The sequence below is a fragment of the Salmo salar genome, chromosome 25 (genome assembly GCF_965601325.2).
Source record: "Salmo salar chromosome 25, fSalSal1, whole genome shotgun sequence".
In the NCBI taxonomy this organism is placed as follows: domain Eukaryota; kingdom Metazoa; phylum Chordata; class Actinopteri; order Salmoniformes; family Salmonidae; genus Salmo; species Salmo salar.
The window spans coordinates 49,190,469-49,209,162 of NC_138315.1; the positions used below are offsets into that span (position 1 = coordinate 49,190,469).

Here is an 18,694-nt window from a genome sequence, read left to right on the forward strand (position 1 = left end):
ACATTACCCGTAGGAAAACAGTGTCTAAATCCCCTAGTTAGAACTGGGCGGACCACCCACTGCATTTTTGGTTTGTTAGCTAGCTGTTCTTAAAGCAGGCTAGACTAGCTTAGGGGTTTGTTTGGATATTTATTATTTCTTTCCTTGGGTCCAGCTCAGCCCCTTTTTCCCACACCCCATTACCGTGTGTTTAAAATAAACCTGAAGTGTTTGACGGAAGATTTAGGTTGTCTGTGGTTTTTTAATTCTCACTGTTACTTTTTCACTGGGGTGATTTGCATGAGGTATGTTACGGGTCTCGTTTCCATCCCCCCGAGACTGCAGGGCCAAAGGGGTTCGTAACACCTGCATTGCTTGCTAATTGGGGTTTTAGGCTGGGTTTCTGTACAGCACTTTGTGACATCAGCTGATGTAAGAAGGGATTTATAAATAAATTAGATGGATTTTTTTTCGATGGCTGGTGTGATGAACATGTAGAATGTTGAGGCGTTGTCCTGGGCATGGGCAACTGCATGTCTTGTGGGCCCTGGGGTCATCCTTATGACATTTTGTGCTGACATCCTGCCCTGATTGTCATATGGTGACAAGGACTGTGTTATATTGCTGTTCTTTGACAAAAATGTCTTGTTTTCAGCTTGGGGGATTTCTTCTTCATCTGAAGATGATGCATTGTGCTCTGGGTTGAACTCTTCCCCATCTTCTTCAGATACCTCTTCCTTTTCTAAATCATTGTTCTCTTGTTCCTCCTGGACATCTGAAACATCTTATCTACGGCCTGTTAGTGTCACGTCCTGACCAATATTTAGGTATTATTTCTATTATATTTGGTCAGGACGTGGCAGAGGTATATTTGTTTTGTATTATGGGGTTTTGTGTGTGGTGTAGTGGGGTGTATTAGTTTGGTATAGGTTCTAGGTTTGTTTTTCTATGTGTAGTTTTGGGTGCTGGACTCTCAATTGGAGGCAGGTGTTTCTAGTTGCCTCTGATTGGGAGTCCCATAAGTAGGTGTGTGTTTGTTTGGTTTTCGTGGGTAGTTGTTTTTGCACTGCGTGTTGTGTGCCTGCAAAACTGTTCCTGTCGTGTATATTGTTTTCCAGTGGATGCGTTACTCCTTTTTTGAATTAAAACATGAGCATCCCGCTGCAGTTTGGTCTATTCAACACGGCTCTTTTTGTGACAGTTAGGCACTGAAACGTGCACTTATGGCTTCAGCAAAGAGAGAGCTGGGGGGGACTGTCATCTGCAGCACCTTTATAGCCTCTGACTGCATTCCCCATTAGTAAACAATGCTTTAAAGAAATGTTTTTTCGTCTGAAATTTTGTTTATTTTTTCTGTGAACTTGAGTCATGTGTGGGGTCGTGGAGGGGAGATGCTGTACATGCACACAAAAGTGCATGTTTTGTCTGAGTTCAATCAGTAGCACACAATCTCAATTTCTCATTGTGTGTGTGCGCTTGTGTGGTTTTTGTGGTGTATAAATTATTTTGTAACTGCCGGGTCAAAAATGACCCTAAGACAATATTTGTACTCTGGTGGTGTACAGCTTTCATGGAAATATGAACAAAGGTGATGTTTCACTTTATCTAATGTTGGGGTCAGTCTAGGAAAAGTCATCACATTTCAAGTTGAAAAAATATAATTTAGGGTTAAGTAGTACTTTAAAGTATTTTTAGTTAAGTACTTTACACCACTGGGAATTCTAATAAGTACAGGCCACCATCAGAATGTATCATATCTACAGGGCCTTGCCTTGCACAACACATGATTCTTTCCAGAACTTTCTCCAGTGTCAGTCCTCAGATGCTCCCTTCAGCATCCTTCACCTCGGCTTGGCAGTCAACTGCCTGCCCCTCCTTATCTTCCATCATTAAAAACGATTTTTTTCCCCCCCATACTTTTCCCTCTGCTTGAGCTACTATGTTATTGCAATAACGGTCTTTCTCGCTCCTCAATTAATTATTTACGGTGGGATCCAAAATTCCCCTCTCTTCAGGGCAAGGAATAATCGCTGCAGTCAGCTCCAAATACATCAGCTGGGCTGCAATGGGCGGGGCATATTTCTATAAATAGTGCCACGACAATCACATCAGCCCAATAACACCGCAGGGTCTCTCTGTTCGCCCGCTGACTTTTTATGGGTATATATATATATATATATATATATATATGTCATAGATATGTCATAGATTCTCCGACACTAGAGCACTGTCTGTGGAAGAAGGAGAGGGAAAATTCCTCTTCACACCATGGTCCGATGCTATCTGCCACCCCTCACCTCCATACCATGGCATGACAGTAATAATAGCGCTAGGCTAACTCCCCTCCACACCATGGCATGACAGTAATAATAGCGCTAGGCTAACTCCCCTCCACACCATGACAGTAATAATAGCGCTAGGCTAACTCCCCTCCACACCATGGCATGACAGTAATAATAGCGCTAGGCTAACTCCCCTCCACACCATGGCATGACAGTAATAATAGTGCTAGGCTAACTCCCCTCCACACCATGGCATGACAGTAATAATAGCGCTAGGCTAACTCCCCTCAATACCTTGGCATGACGGTAATAATAGCGCTAGGCTAACTCCCCTCCACACCATGGCATGACAGTAATAATAGCACTAGGCTAACTCTCCTCCATACCATGGCATGACGGTAATAATAGTGCTAGGCTAATTCCCCTCCACACCATGGCCTGATGGTGATAATACCTCTAGGCTACCTAACCCCCTCCCCTCCACACCATGGCCTGATGGTGATAATACCTCTAGGCTACCTAACCCCCTCCCCTCCACACCATGGCCTGATGGTGATAATACCTCTAGGCTACCTAACCCCCTCCACACCATGGCCTGATGGTGATAATACCTCTAGGCTACCTAACCCCCTCCCCTCCACACCATGGCCTGATGGTGATAATACCTCTAGGCTACCTAACCCCCTCCACACCATGACCTGATGGTGATAATACCTCTAGGCTACCTAACCCCCTCCACACCATGGCCTGATGGTGATAATACCTCTAGGCTACCTAACCCCCTCCACACCATGGCCTGATGGTGATAATACCTCTAGGCTACCTAACCCCCTCCCCTCCACACCATGGCCTGATGGTGATAATACCTCTAGGCTACCTAACCCCCTCCACACCATGGCCTGATGGTGATAATACCTCTAGGCTACCTAACCCCCTCCCCTCCACACCATGGCCTAACGGTGATAATACCTCTAGGCTACCTAAGCCCCTCCCCTCCACACCATGGCCTGATGGTGATAATACCTCTAGGCTACCTAACCCCCTCCACACCATGGCCTGATGGTGATAATACCTCTAGGCTACCTAACCCCCTCCACACCATGGCCTGATGGTGATAATACCTCTTGGCTACCTAACCCCCTCCACACCATGGCCTGATGGTGATAATACCTCTAGGCTACCTAACCCCCTCCACACCATGGCCTGATGGTGATAATACCTCTTGGCTACCTAACCCCCTCCACACCATGGCCTGATGGTGATAATACCTCTAGGCTACCTAACCCCCTCCCCTCCACACCATGGCCTGATGGTGATAATACCTCTAGGCTACCTAACCCCCTCCCCTCCACACCATGGCATGACAGTAATAATAGCGCTAGGCTAACTCCCCTCAATACCATGGCATGACGGCGATATTAGCACTAGGCTACCTGCCCTCCACACCATGGCCTGATGGTGATAATACCTCTAGGCTACCTAACCCCCTCCCCTCCACACCATGGCCTGATGGTGATAATACCTCTAGGCTACCTAACCCCCTCCCCTCCACACCATGGCCTGATGGTGATAATACCTCTAGGCTACCTAACCCCCTCCCCTCCACACCATGACCTGATGGTGATAATACCTCTAGGCTACCTAACCCCCTCCCCTCCACACCATGACCTGATGGTGATAATACCTCTAGGCTACCTAACCCCCTCCCCTCCACACCATGACCTGATGGTGATAATACCTCTAGGCTACCTAACCCCCTCCCCTCCACACCATGGCCTGATGGTGATAATACCTCTAGGCTACCTAACCCCCTCCCCTCCACACCATGGCCTGATGGTGATAATACCTCTAGGCTACCTAACCCCCTCCCCTCCACACCATGACCTGATGGTGATAATACCTCTAGGCTACCTAACCCCCTCCCCTCCACACCATGACCTGATGGTGATAATACCTCTAGGCTACCTAACCCCCTCCCCTCCACACCATGACCTGATGGTGATAATACCTCTAGGCTACCTAACCCCCTCCCCTCCACACCATGGCCTGATGGTGATAATACCTCTAGGCTACCTAACCCCCTCCCCTCCACACCATGGCCTGATGGTGATAATACCTCTAGGCTACCTAACCCCCTCCCCTCCACACCATGACCTGATGGTGATAATACCTCTAGGCTACCTAACCCCCTCCCCTCCACACCATGGCCTGATGGTGATAATACCTCTAGGCTACCTAACCCCCTCCCCTCCACACCATGGCCTGATGGTGATAATACCTCTAGGCTACCTAACCCCCTCCCCTCCACACCATGGCCTGATGGTGATAATACCTCTAGGCTACCTAACCCCCTCCCCTCCACACCATGGCCTGATGGCGATAATACCTCTAGGCTACCTCAACCCCTCCCCTCCACACCATGGCCTGATGGTGATAATACCTCTAGGCTACCTAACCCCCTCCCCTCCACACCATGACCTGATGGTGATAATACCTCTAGGCTACCTAACCCCCTCCCCTCCACACCATGGCCTGATGGCGATAATACCTCTAGGCTACCTAACCCCCTCCCCTCCACACCATGACCTGATGGTGATAATACCTCTAGGCTACCTAACCCCCTCCCCTCCACACCATGGCCTGATGGTGATAATACCTCTAGGCTACCTAACCCCCTCCCCTCCACACCATGGCCTGATGGTGATAATACCTCTAGGCTACCTAACCCCCTCCCCTCCACACCATGGCCTGATGGCGATAATACCTCTAGGCTACCTAACCCCCTCCCCTCCACACCATGGCCTGATGGTGATAATACCTCTAGGCTACGTAACCCCCTCCCCTCCACACCATGACCTGATGGTGATAATACCTCTAGGCTACCTAACCCCCTCCCCTCCACACCATGGCCTGATGGTGATAATACCTCTAGGCTACCTAACCCCCTCCCCTCCACACCATGGCCTGATGGTGATAAAACCTCTAGGCTACCTAACCCCCTCCCCTCCACACCATGGCCTGATGGTGATAATACCTCTAGGCCACCTAACCCCCTCCCCTCCACACCATGGCCTGATGGCGATAATACCTCTAGGCTACCTAACCCCCTCCCCTCCACACCATGGCCTGATGGTGATAATACCTCTAGGCTACCTAACCCCCTCCACACCATGGCCTGACGGCGATAATACCTCTAGGCTACCTAACCCCCTCCCCTCCACACCATGACCTGATGGTGATAATACCTCTAGGCTACCTAACCCCCTCCCCTCCACACCATGGCCTGATGGTGATAATACCTCTAGGCTACCTAACCCCCTCCCCTCCACACCATGGCCTGATGGCGATAATACCTCTAGGCTACCTAACCCCCTCCCCTCCACACCATGGCCTGATGGTGATAATACCTCTAGGCTACCTAACCCCCTCCACACCATGGCCTGATGGTGATAATACCTCTAGGCTACCTAACCCCCTCCACACCATGACCTGATGGTGATAATACCTCTAGGCTACCTAACCCCCTCCACACCATGGCCTGATGGTGATAATACCTCTAGGCTACCTAACCCCCTCCACACCATGGCCTGATGGTGATAATACCTCTAGGCTACCTAACCCCCTCCACACCATGGCCTGACGGTGATAATACCTCTAGGCTACCTAACCCCCTCCCCTCCACACCATGGCCTGATGGTGATAATACCTCTAGGCTACCTAACCCCCTCCCCTCCACACCATGGCCTGATGGTGATAATACCTCTAGGCTACCTAACCCCCTCCCCTCCACACAATGGCCTGATGGTGATAATACCTCTAGGCTACCTAACCCCCTCCCCTCCACACCATGGCCTGATGGTGATAATACCTCTAGGCTACCTAACCCCCTCCCCTCCACACCATGGCCTGATGGTGATAATACCTCTAGGCTACCTAACCCCCTCCACACCATGGCCTGACGGCGATAATACCTCTAGGCTACCTAACCCCCTCCCCTCCACACCATGACCTGATGGTGATAATACCTCTAGGCTACCTAACCCCCTCCCCTCCACACCATGGCCTGATGGTGATAATACCTCTAGGCTACCTAACCCCCTCCCCTCCACACCATGGCCTGATGGTGATAATACCTCTAGGCTACCTAACCCCCTCCCCTCCACACCATGACCTGATGGTGATAATACCTCTAGGCTACCTAACCCCCTCCCCTCCACACCATGACCTGATGGTGATAATACCTCTAGGCTACCTAACCCCCTCCCCTCCACACCATGACCTGATGGCGATAATACCTCTAGGCTACCTAACCCCCTCCCCTCCACACCATGACCTGATGGTGATAATACCTCTAGGCTACCTAACCCCCTCCCCTCCACACCATGGCCTGATGGTGATAATACCTCTAGGCTACCTAACCCCCTCCACACCATGGCCTGATGGTGATAATACCTCTAGGCTACCTAACCCCCTCCACACCATGACCTGATGGTGATAATACCTCTAGGCTACCTAACCCCCTCCCCTCCACACCATGGCCTGATGGCGATAATACCTCTAGGCTACCTAACCCCCTCCCCTCCACACCATGGCCTGATGGTGATAATACCTCTAGGCTACCTAACCCCCTCCCCTCCACACCATGGCCTGATGGTGATAATACCTCTAGGCTACCTAACCCCCTCCCCTCCACACCATGGCCTGATGGTGATAATACCTCTAGGCTACCTAACCCCCTCCCCTCCACACCATGGCCTGATGGCGATAATACCTCTAGGCTACCTAACCCCCTCCCCTCCACACCATGGCCTGATGGTGATAATACCTCTAGGCTACCTAACCCCCTCCCCTCCACACCATGACCTGATGGTGATAATACCTCTAGGCTACCTAACCCCCTCCCCTCCACACCATGGCCTGATGGCGATAATACCTCTAGGCTACCTAACCCCCTCCCCTCCACACCATGGCCTGATGGCGATAATACCTCTAGGCTACCTAACCCCCTCCCCTCCACACCATGGCCTGATGGTGATAATACCTCTAGGCTACCTAACCCCCTCCCCTCCACACCATGGCATGATGGTGATAATACCTCTAGGCTACCTAACCCCCTCCCCTCCACACCATGGCCTGATGGTGATAATACCTCTAGGCTACCTAACCCCCTCCCCTCCACACCATGGCCTGATGGCGATAATACCTCTAGGCTACCTAACCCCCTCCCCTCCACACCATGGCCTGATGGTGATAATACCTCTAGGCTACCTAACCCCCTCCCCTCCACACCATGGCCTGATGGTGATAATACCTCTAGGCTACCTAACCCCCTCCCCTCCACACCATGACCTGATGGCGATAATACCTCTAGGCTACCTAACCCCCTCCCCTCCACACCATGGCCTGATGGTGATAATACCTCTAGGCTACCTAACCCCCTCCCCTCCACACCATGGCCTGATGGCGATAATACCTCTAGGCTACCTAACCCCCTCCCCTCCACACCATGGCCTGATGGTGATAATACCTCTAGGCTACCTAACCCCCTCCCCTCCACACCATGGCCTGATGGTGATAATACCTCTAGGCTACCTAACCCCCTCCCCTCCACACCATGGCCTGATGGCGATAATACCTCTAGGCTACCTAACCCCCTCCCCTCCACACCATGGCCTGATGGTGATAATACCTCTAGGCTACCTAACCCCCTCCACACCATGGCCTGATGGTGATAATACCTCTAGGCTACCTAACCCCCTCCACACCATGGCCTGATGGTGATAATACCTCTAGGCTACCTAACCCCCTCCACACCATGGCCTGACGGCGATAATACCTCTAGGCTACCTAACCCCCTCCACACCATTGCCTGACGGCGATAAGTCAATGAGCAGCCAGCTGTGCACAGATACAACCACCTGTGGTGCCATTATTTATAAGGCACATATTTTTTTTCCCATTAGGCCCCTCATTATTAGCCAGATAATTATAATTTTGCGCAACACATTTTTTTTTTTAAAGTTAGACAGGCCCAGCAGCCCATCTGGCAGTCCACCCCTGTGATAAGACACAGCATAGGACATACAGGCCTACACCACTGAAAATCTAGTGTCAAGTGAGAGAGCCTGTGTCTTGGCCACATTCCTATCGAAGTGCTGAAAAGTTGTATCCATCTATTATTAGATTAAGCACACAACAAAATACCAACCAGACTGAGTTATATGGACCAGTCAGACACTGAGTCCAGGAAGTGGAGGGCTAGATATACTGTAGACAGCGTGTCTAGGAGTGGAGGGTTAGATATACTGTAGACAGCGTGTCTAGGAGTGGAGGGTTAGATATACTGTAGACAGCGTGTGTAGGAGTGGAGGGTTAGAAATACCGTAGACAGTGTGTCTAGGAGTGGAGGGTTGGGTATACTGTAGACAGCGTGTCTAGGAGTGGAGGGTTAGATATACTGTAGACAGCGTGTCTAGGAGTGGAGGGTTAGAAATACTGTAGACAGCGTGTCTATGAGTGGAGGGTTAGAAATACTGTAGACAGCGTGTCTAGGAGTGGAGGGTTAGGTATACTGTAGACAGCGTGTCTAGGAGTGGAGGGTTAGATATACTGTAGACAGCGTGTCTGGGAGTGGAGGGTTAGATATACTGTAGACAGCATGTCTAGGAGTGGAGGTTTAGATATACTGTAGACAGCGTGTCTAGGAGTAGAGGGTTAGGTATACTGTAGACAGCATGTCTAGGAGTGGAGGGTTAGAAATACTGTAGACAGCGTGTCTATGAGTGGAGGGTTAGAAATACTGTAGACAGCGTGTCTAGGAGTGGAGGGTTAGATATACTGTAGACAGCGTGTCTAGGAGTGGAGGGTTAGATATACTGTAGACAGCGTGTCTAGGAGTGGAGGGTTAGAAATACTGTAGACAGCGTGTCTAGGAGTGGAGGGTTAGAAATACTGTAGACAGCGTGTCTAGGAGTGGAGTGTTAGATATACTGTAGACAGTTTGTCTAGGAGTGGAGGGATAGAAATACTGTAGACAGCGTGTCTGGGAGTGGAGGGTTAGATATACTGTAGACAGCATGTCTAGGAGTGGAGGGTTATAAATACTGTAGACAGTGTGTCTAGGAGTGGAGGGTTAGAAATACTGTAGACAGCGTGTCTAGGAGTGGAGGGTTAGAAATACTGTAGACAGCGTGTCTAGGAGTGGAGGGTTAGAAATACTGTAGACAGCGTGTCTAGGAGTGGAGGGTTAGAAATACTGTAGACAGCGTGTCTAGGAGTGGAGGGTTAGAAATACTGTAGACAGCGTGTCTGGGAGTGGAGGGTTAGATATACTGTAGACAGCATGTCTAGGAGTGGAGGGTTAGAAATACTGTAGACAGCGTGTCTAGGAGTGGAGGGTTAGAAATACTGTAGACAGCGTGTCTAGGAGTGGAGGGTTAGATATACTGTAGGCAGCGTGTCTAGGACTTGAGGGCTAGACACAGGCAGAGTGTCTAAGATGAGAAGCTCAGAAGCAGGTAGAGTGTCTAACATGAGAAGCTCAGAAGCAGGCAGAGTGTTTAAGATGAGAAGCTCCGAAGCAGGCAGAGTGTCTAACATGAGAAGCTCAGAAGCAGGCAGAGTCTTTAAGATGAGAAGCTCAGACGCAGGCAGAATGTCTAAGATGAGATGCTCAGATGCAGGCAGAATGTCTAAGATGAGAAGCTCAGATGCAGGCAGAATGTCTAAGATGAGATGCTCAGATGCAGGCAGAATGTCTAAGATGAGAAGCTCAGACGCAGGCAGAATGTCTAAGATGAGATGCTCAGATGCAGGCAGAGTCTTTAAGATGAGAAGCTCAGACGCAGGCAGAATGTCTAAGATGAGATGCTCAGATGCAGGCAGAATGTCTAAAATGAGAAGCTCAGACGCAGGCAGAATGTCTAAGATGAGATGCTCAGATGCAGGCAGAATGTCTAAAATGAGAAGCTCAGACGCAGGCAGAATGTCTAAGATGAGATGTTCCGATGCAGGCAGAATGTCTAAGATGAGATGCTCCGATGCAGGCAGCTGGTTTAAGATGAGAACCTTGGACTGAGTAGCATCCAGAAGACCTGACAACATGGCAGTCAATCTGCGCAATCTGCTAGGTTCTGTTGGCTACTCGATTCCACACAACAAACATATAACCTACTCCATCCCCCCAAAAATCAATGCAGGAGTAGGCCTGCGTTAACATTTCACTACCACTGTTGGTCTTACCGATATGGTAACCACTAGTCAGCATGCATTCATCTGGCCCTTGTTACAATGCTGATGGGAAGGATAGCCTTTAGTTGTGATGGTTTTATACACCATCATCGGTCCATTTAAGAAATATGACAGGGGGAAAACTAGGCACACACACACACACACACACACACACACACACACACACACACACACACACACACACACACTACTCACCTTGCATATGTGAAAGTTCTCCGAGACTAGCGTCTCATGGACATGGATATCCTGGGGAGTGGGCGGTGTACCAGCTGCACTGCTGCATGACGGGGACGCGACAGCCCCCTGAGAGGAGGACAGGCCATCCAGTACCTTCCGAAACTTCTTCATCTTCCTTTAGTTTACTGAGAAATCAGAACGTCTATATCAAAAATATTCTAGCAACCTAATCAAGAGTTTTCTTCTTTTCAAAGGCTAAGATGAGGCGAGTATGTTTGGTGTTTTTAAGGGTTGGCAGGCGTCGCTTCCTGAAGCCCCTCTCTCTGTCTCGCCTTCGCTCTCCTTTTTAAGTGCAATTCAAAAAGTCCTGGAGGGACCTCATCGTGCACTTAGACTTCCGTCCACAAAATTGTTTATCTTGGTTTGATGGGGATACGTATTGGTAAAAGAGACTAGCCAATTGCTAATGGAGGTCTATTGCGCATCAGAGCATGCCACAGCAAGGATTTCACCTAAGAAACTTCATGTTTCTTTAGCCTGCTATAACCGCGTTACAATAAAGCATGACGGCAAAAGATAAACTACAAAATTAAAATCTAATAACTGCAGCTATTATGAGCGACTAACTATATAGATAACCAGCTAAATGATCAAACCGTTACCGATACACTACCTAAACAATGCTTCAAACAAAAATCGCACTGTTTTGGCAGAATGGAGAGTGAGGCAGATCTACGCAGAGAGACAATGCAGGTCGCTTCCACTCTCTTGCCATCAAAACTAGAAAATAAAGTCAACCATCGCACGAACCAAGAAGAGGAACAGGTTAAGGAAAGTGGAATCAGGTCAAATGAAGTAGTCTTGACGATTTGTCGCGGTTGTTGACAGCCCTCTCCTCCCAGCCTTGATTCCCTGCAGTCTAGCCCTGTCCGTGGTACTGGAAAACTTTACTCCGACCCCGCCTCTTGCTTTCCTTCATCTCCCCGCCCTTGCTCGGAAGCGATTGGATTACGGTTCTCAGCCAATACGTACTGAATGGTATGTTGAATAAAAACAACGGGGAAATAATAAACTTTGCCTGCTGGTTTGTGGAACCGCCCTATCTTAAAAACGTGCGTTTGTGTGAATAGCCTATTCATATTCATGTGGTTTCCACACATGGGAAACCAAACTTGACTCTCAGTAAATGTGGATGGGGAAAACACTAAGGTGGTAGTCTAAGGTTGTTGCTTGTTTAGCAATACGAGAAGTGCTTTAACTGAGCCTTATGCTCAATTAAACAGGATCCTCTCAGTTTTGGACGCATGCTTTCCGGAACCTATGCCCGTTTTCCTCGGATCCGTTAGCATACATCTAATGAACAATACTTTTCGACTGTTTGCAACGTAAAAATTCCATCAACAGGGATCAGAAAATCAGAGAGAGATCTCCCATAACGTGAAAATGCATTTCTTCAGCCTGAGATTGATATTCTGAGAATTGATTCGTGCGCTGGGAGCGGAGATTATGTTTGCGTAACTTTGTAGGTTTTGAGACCAAGGTGTGCTCGTTTCTATGGTGAGAGAGAGAGAGACAAACGTGTGTGTGTGTGCCTGTATCTCTCTTCATCTCTCTGTTCTGATAGACATAAGGCTGCAACTCTCTTCCCATGTCTCCGGTGTTGCACTGCATAATTTATTTTAAAGTATCTAATATGCACATTAGTCTTATTTCCCACCCCCCTTAGGCCTCTAGAATTGTACTGTTATGGTAAGATATGCGACATTATTTGTGGGTGCATTTATGACACGTTTTGGCAGTGGCCTGCCTACCTGAATTCTGGCCTAGTGGGCAAGCAGGACCGCATCTACAGTTTGATAAGAACAGACAGGCAGTAGGCCACCCACTTAAGACACAAAATCCCAAAACAACTGAAATATGTTTGTGAACATCGAAATTGACATGTTTTCACAACGAAACTAATTTCATTAAACTGTTGAGAGCCCCTCTATCTGCCGGTAGGAAAATTGATAAAGGAGAGAGGAAGGAGGGTATGATGAGATATTCTGTAAGGTAACATGTCAGCCTATTAATTATTTAAAATATATATATATATATATATATATATATATATATATATATATATATATATAATAGGCTATATTATTAATATTAAAAATCAAATACACTATAATTGTAGCCTATTTCTGTAAGCACAATCAATGAACCATCAGCATTGCAGGCTTCTTTGGCTATTCTCTCTCTCCATGATGGACAGAACGTTTGGAGCACTATACAGCCTATGCTTAGTCTCCCAGCTAGCACATTTGGTTCCTTGGAAGTTGTGGGAACGTATTTTTTTTGTTTCACATTGGTTGTTGGAAAGAAGCCATATTCCAGACCTTTTTAACATTCTGAGAAGTGAAAATGTTGCCTGTTCTGGGATCGTTTATTTATAGGTTGCAGGGAGGTTCTGCGAATGTTTTACTCTGGTTTCTTGAAAGTTTTCCTGGGAAGTTTTATTTATGCACTTAGAACGGAAGATATAGGTTGTTTGGAGGTTTACGTCCTTAAAACTTTCACTGCATGTTTCAAAAAATGTTTTTACTCTAAGCACAGAGAGGACAAATGGAAATTAATTTCCTTAGTCATTAATCATACAAACACATACATTTTCTATTGTGATACAGCATCAGTGAGATTTGAACCTATAATCTTACGTACTCTAGCCATGGAATTGGTACACTGAATTTTTACGCACATAAAAGCTGTTCATTTTAGTCTATTCAAACAAATTCAAATCTAAACAAATAAAATAACATTTTAATTGGTCACATACACATATTTAGCAGATGTTATTGCGGGTGTAGCAGAATGCTTGTGTTCCTAGCCCCAACAGTGCAGTAATATCTAACAATTCACAACAATACACACTAATCTAAAAGTAAAATAATTGAATTAAGAAATATATAAATATTAGATCGAGCAATGTAGACTAGAATACTGTAGAAGAGAATACAATATGTACAGTTTGGGGCGGCAGGTAGCCTAGTGGTTAGATCCAGGTAGCCTAGTGGTTAGAGCAGCTAGCCAAGTGGTTAGATCCAGGTAGCCTAGTGGTTAGAGCGTTGGGCCAGTAGCCAAAAGGTTGCTGGATCAAATCCCAGAGCTGACAAGGTAAAAATATGTAATTCTGCCCCTAAACAAGGCAGTTAACCCACTCTTCCCTGGAATGCCATCATTGTAAATAAGAATTTGTTCTTAGCTGACTTAAATAAGTGTTAATAAATCAAGTATATACATACATGTGAGATAAGTAAAGCACTATGTGAACATTATTAAAGTGACCAGTGTTCCATTATTAAAGTGACCAGGGATTCTATGTCTATGTACATAGGGCAGCAGCCTTTTAAGGTGCAGGGTTGCGTAACTGGGTGGAAGCCGGCTAGTGATGGCTATTTAACAGTCTGATGGCCATGAGATTGAAGCTGTTTTTCAGTCTCTGTCCCAGCTTTGATGCACCTGTACTGACCTCGCCTTCTGGATGATAGCGGGGTAAACAGGCCATTGTTCGGGTGGTTGATATCCCTGATGATCTTTTTGGCCTTCCTGTGACATCAGGTGCTGTAGTTGTCCTGGAGGGAAGGTAGTTTGCTCCCGGGGATGCGTTGGGCAGACCGCACCACCCTCTGGAGAGCCCTGCAGTTGCAGACGTTGCAGTTGCCATACCAGGCGGTGATACAGCCCGACAGGATGTTCTCAATTGTGCATCTGTAAAAGTTTGTGAGGGTTTTAGGGGCCAAGACACATTTCTTTAGCCACCTGAGTTTGAAGAGGCGCTGCGCCTTCTCACCACACTGTCTGTGTGGGTAGACCATTTCAGATCGTCATTGATGTGTACGCTGAGGAACTTGAAGCTTTTCACCTTCTCCACTGCTGTCCCGTCGATGTGAATAGGGGCGTGCTCCCTCTGCTGTTTCCTGAAGTCCACGATCAGCTGATTTGTTTTGCTGACATTGAGTGAGAGGTTATATTCCTGGCACCACTCTCACAGGGCCCTCACCTCCTCCCTGAAGGCTGTCTCGTCATTGTTGGTAATCAGGCCTACTACCGTTGTGCAAACTGTTGGAGGTGTGAGTGGCCACGCAGTCATAGGTGAACAGGGAGTACAGGTGGGGACTGAGCACACACCCTTGTGGGGCCCCTGTGTTGAAGATCAGTGAGGTGGATGTGTTGTTTCCTACCTTCACCACCCGGGGGCGGTACGTCAGGAAGTCCAGGACCCAGTTGCGCAGGGTGGGGTTGAGACCCTGTGCCCCAAGCTTTATGATGAGCTTAGAGGATACTATGGTGTTTAATGCTGAGCTGTAGTCAATGAACAGCATTCTAACATAGGTATTCCTCTTGTACAGATGGGATAGGATAGTGTGCAGTGCAATTCTTAACTAACCTCTAAAAGCACTTATTGATTACAGAAGTGAGTGCTATGGGGCGATAGTCATTTAGTTCAGTTATCTTTGCTTTCTTGGGAACAGGAACAATGGTGAACATCTTGACGCAAGTGGGGACAGCAGACTGGGATAGGGAGAGATTGAATTGGTCTGTAAACACTCCAGGCAGGTGGTCTGCGCATGCTCTGAGGACGCAGCTAGGGTTGCCGGCAGCCTTGCGAGGGTTAACACGCTTAAATGTCTTACTCACGTCAGCCACGGAGAAGGAGAGCCCACTGTCCTTGGTAGTGGGCTGCGTTGGTGGTGCTGTGCTATCCTCAAAGTGGGCGAAGAAGGTGTTTAGCTTGTCGGAAGCACAATGTTGGTGTCAGCGACGTGGCTGGTGACAGAATTCATTTCATAGGAAACAAACACTCATTAAGATTATTGGGCCCGGTCAACACACCTGAGCACACTTAACAAGATAGAGGATAGAGGGAGTTTTGTTGATGCTGAGAACGGAATGCATATGCTTTTAAATAACACTCTTAGAACGTTCTCTGAATGTTACAAACATTTTCTTGTTGTTCTATGGAAAGTTTTCATGTTCTGAGAACAGAATGTATGTTTTAAAATAACATTCTTAGAACATTCTCTGATTATTACTAAACTTTCATTATTATTTTTGAGGAAAGTTTTCTTACCCTTCTCAGATAAATTATTGTTTAAATATAATCAATAAAGGAAAACTGTAGGAAACTTTGAGCTGAAATTCCCACAGTTATTTAACATTCTCTGAACTATTTGAGAACATTCCCAATATCAAACCAGTTGGAGAACATTGCTAAAACATTAACAACATTTAAATTAAATGTAACCACATTTGAACTTTTAAGAAACATTCTGTCAAAGTAAAGTAAAGTAAAGTATTTTTGTCAAGTTCCTTAAATGTGCTGAAAATGTTCCAAAGCTAAGCAACTATCCAGCACCATTATCAACATTATCACCGTTATCAACATTATCACAGTTATCACCCCTATCACCGTTATCACCATTATCACCATTATTACCATTATCACCGTTATCACCAGTATCACCAGTATCACTATTATCCCCGTTACCATCGTTATCACCGTTATCACCATTATCATCGTTATCACCATTATCACTATTATCCTGCACTCTAAGAAACTTTTTGTAACTTTTTTTCTGATTCATTCCAGTACATCAGAGCCCCCCAGGTCAACCACCTCTCTCAAGCTCAATTTTGTTCAGACACCTCCCGATTTACAAATAAATCCCTGGCTAAAACCTTCCCCAGCTGTTTGCATTTGGCAGCTGTGCAATTAGTCATCACACTGGCTTCTGGAACAAAAGTGACCTGCCTGCTCCTCACTAAAAAGCAATAACTGGGAACAATAAATAATTAAATTCAACATGGAGAAACGTTTGTCTAGTGATGGCGCATATGCGACATTCACATCTAGTCATGAAGGTTAACAACGCACAGAAGAGGCGCCACGGTGAATAGGAACGACCCCACAGAGACGGCGGACTGAATTGAATAAGCGCTTACATCACCAGGCAGCCTCTCTTCTCTCTCTCCCCCATGGCAACACTCAACCCTTAAGGGTCTCTTGACGCAAGCAAGAAATATCACTCAAATGTATTGAGTCAATAAGTACTCAACCCCTTTGTTATGGCAAGCCTAAATAAATTCAAGAGTAAAAAATTGCTTAATCCTTAAAGTGTCTATTGACGCACCCGTGTATCAATTGAAGAAACATTCCCATTCCCATTCCCAAACATTCCCATCAAAATCCATCAGTTTAAACTAGAGATATCAGTTTTAACTAGAGATATCAGTTTTGTTTCACGGACTGTGTCTCAATCCACTGCATCCACCTATGGCGGCCTTCCGCATCTGCGGTGGAAGGTGGCCGAGCTACAGCTGTGTTTGTCAGACCATGAGACGACTCAAAAATCGGTAATCTCACGAACGGTTTGGCCTACAAACTAATATGGCCATACTATGGAAAGGAGAGACTCTCATGAACACAATGGTAATCTCCGTTGTGCTGTACCACCTCCACAAGTGTCACGGATCCGTCTGAAAGTAACCCTTACAAACTAATGGAAGTATGGAGGTAGTTTTCTGCCAACAAAAATAAGTAGTTAAATATGTGTCCAAAAAAATACCAAAAATATTTCCTGAGCTTTCTTATATCTCCTAGCTATAGGACAGACACTTCAAAACCGTATTCCTTATGATGCATTTTCTTGCTGTATTTCTGGCCATTTATGAATGTGTTATTCAATGTATTTCTATGTGCTGTAGTAGTACAGGCCAAATGCAATATTTTTTAAAACAACTCCATATGTTAGCTTTGTTTCCTTAACAATCTGCCATTAGCGTTATGGTGGGTATATGATTGAGAACCTATAGAGGATGTTCAGAGCTGTCTGGTGAACGCTAAAACTGTGCTCAAAAGGTCTTACTTCATCATCGCACGCACGCACACTGTTCTGGAAGGTACACCCACATGTTGTCACACACACACACACACACACACACACACACACACACACACACACACACACACACACACACACACACACACACACACAGAGTTCTGGAAGGTATTTGATAATCGGTCCCTGGACAGTGTTGAATATTCAATGGATGATAGAGATGGAGCATCCGTCCATTAATTCATGACCTCCATGATCGCACAATGCCTTGACGAGTTCTAAAGCAGACATATTTAACATTCTCCTCAAGGACACGTGCTACGCCGTGTCATCCACGGGTCATCAAACCAGTCACAGCCCGTTTGGCTGAATAGCATTATTATTAAAATGTAATTGTCACTCCTCAGAAAGTGGCCTTCATCTTCCCATTGTGAGCCTGTCCTTTCAATTTCGCCACGGAGCAACACGGCCATGCTGCCGTCCGCAATCAAGGATTTATAAAGGGCAGCAGTGTGATAATTAAAGGGGAGACATTTGTAGTCGTGGGTTGTTCTGTGGTTAATCTCACCATGCGATGTGCTGATTAGGAGGCTAGGTGGCCATGGGAAACAACAGATTAGATCACATTTAGATTACATTATTGGATTTTAGTAGATCAATAGGATCTGAAGGGGGATTAAGTTTTTGCTTGGACTTAATGTCACACACACACATCGTACACAAAGTCACGCACACAAAAAACGAACAAAACAACAAAAGCAAAAAACAAATATCTACTTTGTTACCACAATATCATAATGACTATTGATTAACAGAGGCATGTTAATGTACCACAATATCATAATGACTATTGATTAACAGAGGCATGATAATGTACCACAATATCATAATGACTATTGATTAACAGAGGCATGTTAATGTACCACAATATCATAATGACTATTGATTAACAGCGGCATGTTAATGTACCACAATGTCACGTCCTGGCCAGAATAAGGGTTAATTGTTATTGTAGTTTGGTCAGGACCTGGCAGAGGGTATTTGGTTTATGTGGTTCCGGGTGGTGTGTTTGTTGTAGGGGATTTGATTTATGTATTCCGGGGTTTTTTGGGCACTGTTCCTTGT

General features: G+C 46.4%; 1 protein-coding gene across 1 annotated transcript in view; it reads right to left on the reverse strand.

Moving 5' to 3' along the window:
• LOC145864095 (syntaxin-binding protein 5-like) overlaps positions 1 to 11,596 on the reverse strand; it is a 35,149-nt gene extending 23,553 nt beyond the window's left edge. Inside the window, exon 1 of the mRNA XM_082969243.1 lies at positions 10,707 to 11,596. Within this exon, the coding sequence (XP_082825369.1) occupies positions 10,707 to 10,859 (153 nt within the window). The 5' untranslated portion in view covers positions 10,860 to 11,596. The remainder of the gene's footprint in view (positions 1 to 10,706) is intronic.
• Between the last annotated feature and the right edge of the window lie 7,098 nt (positions 11,597 to 18,694).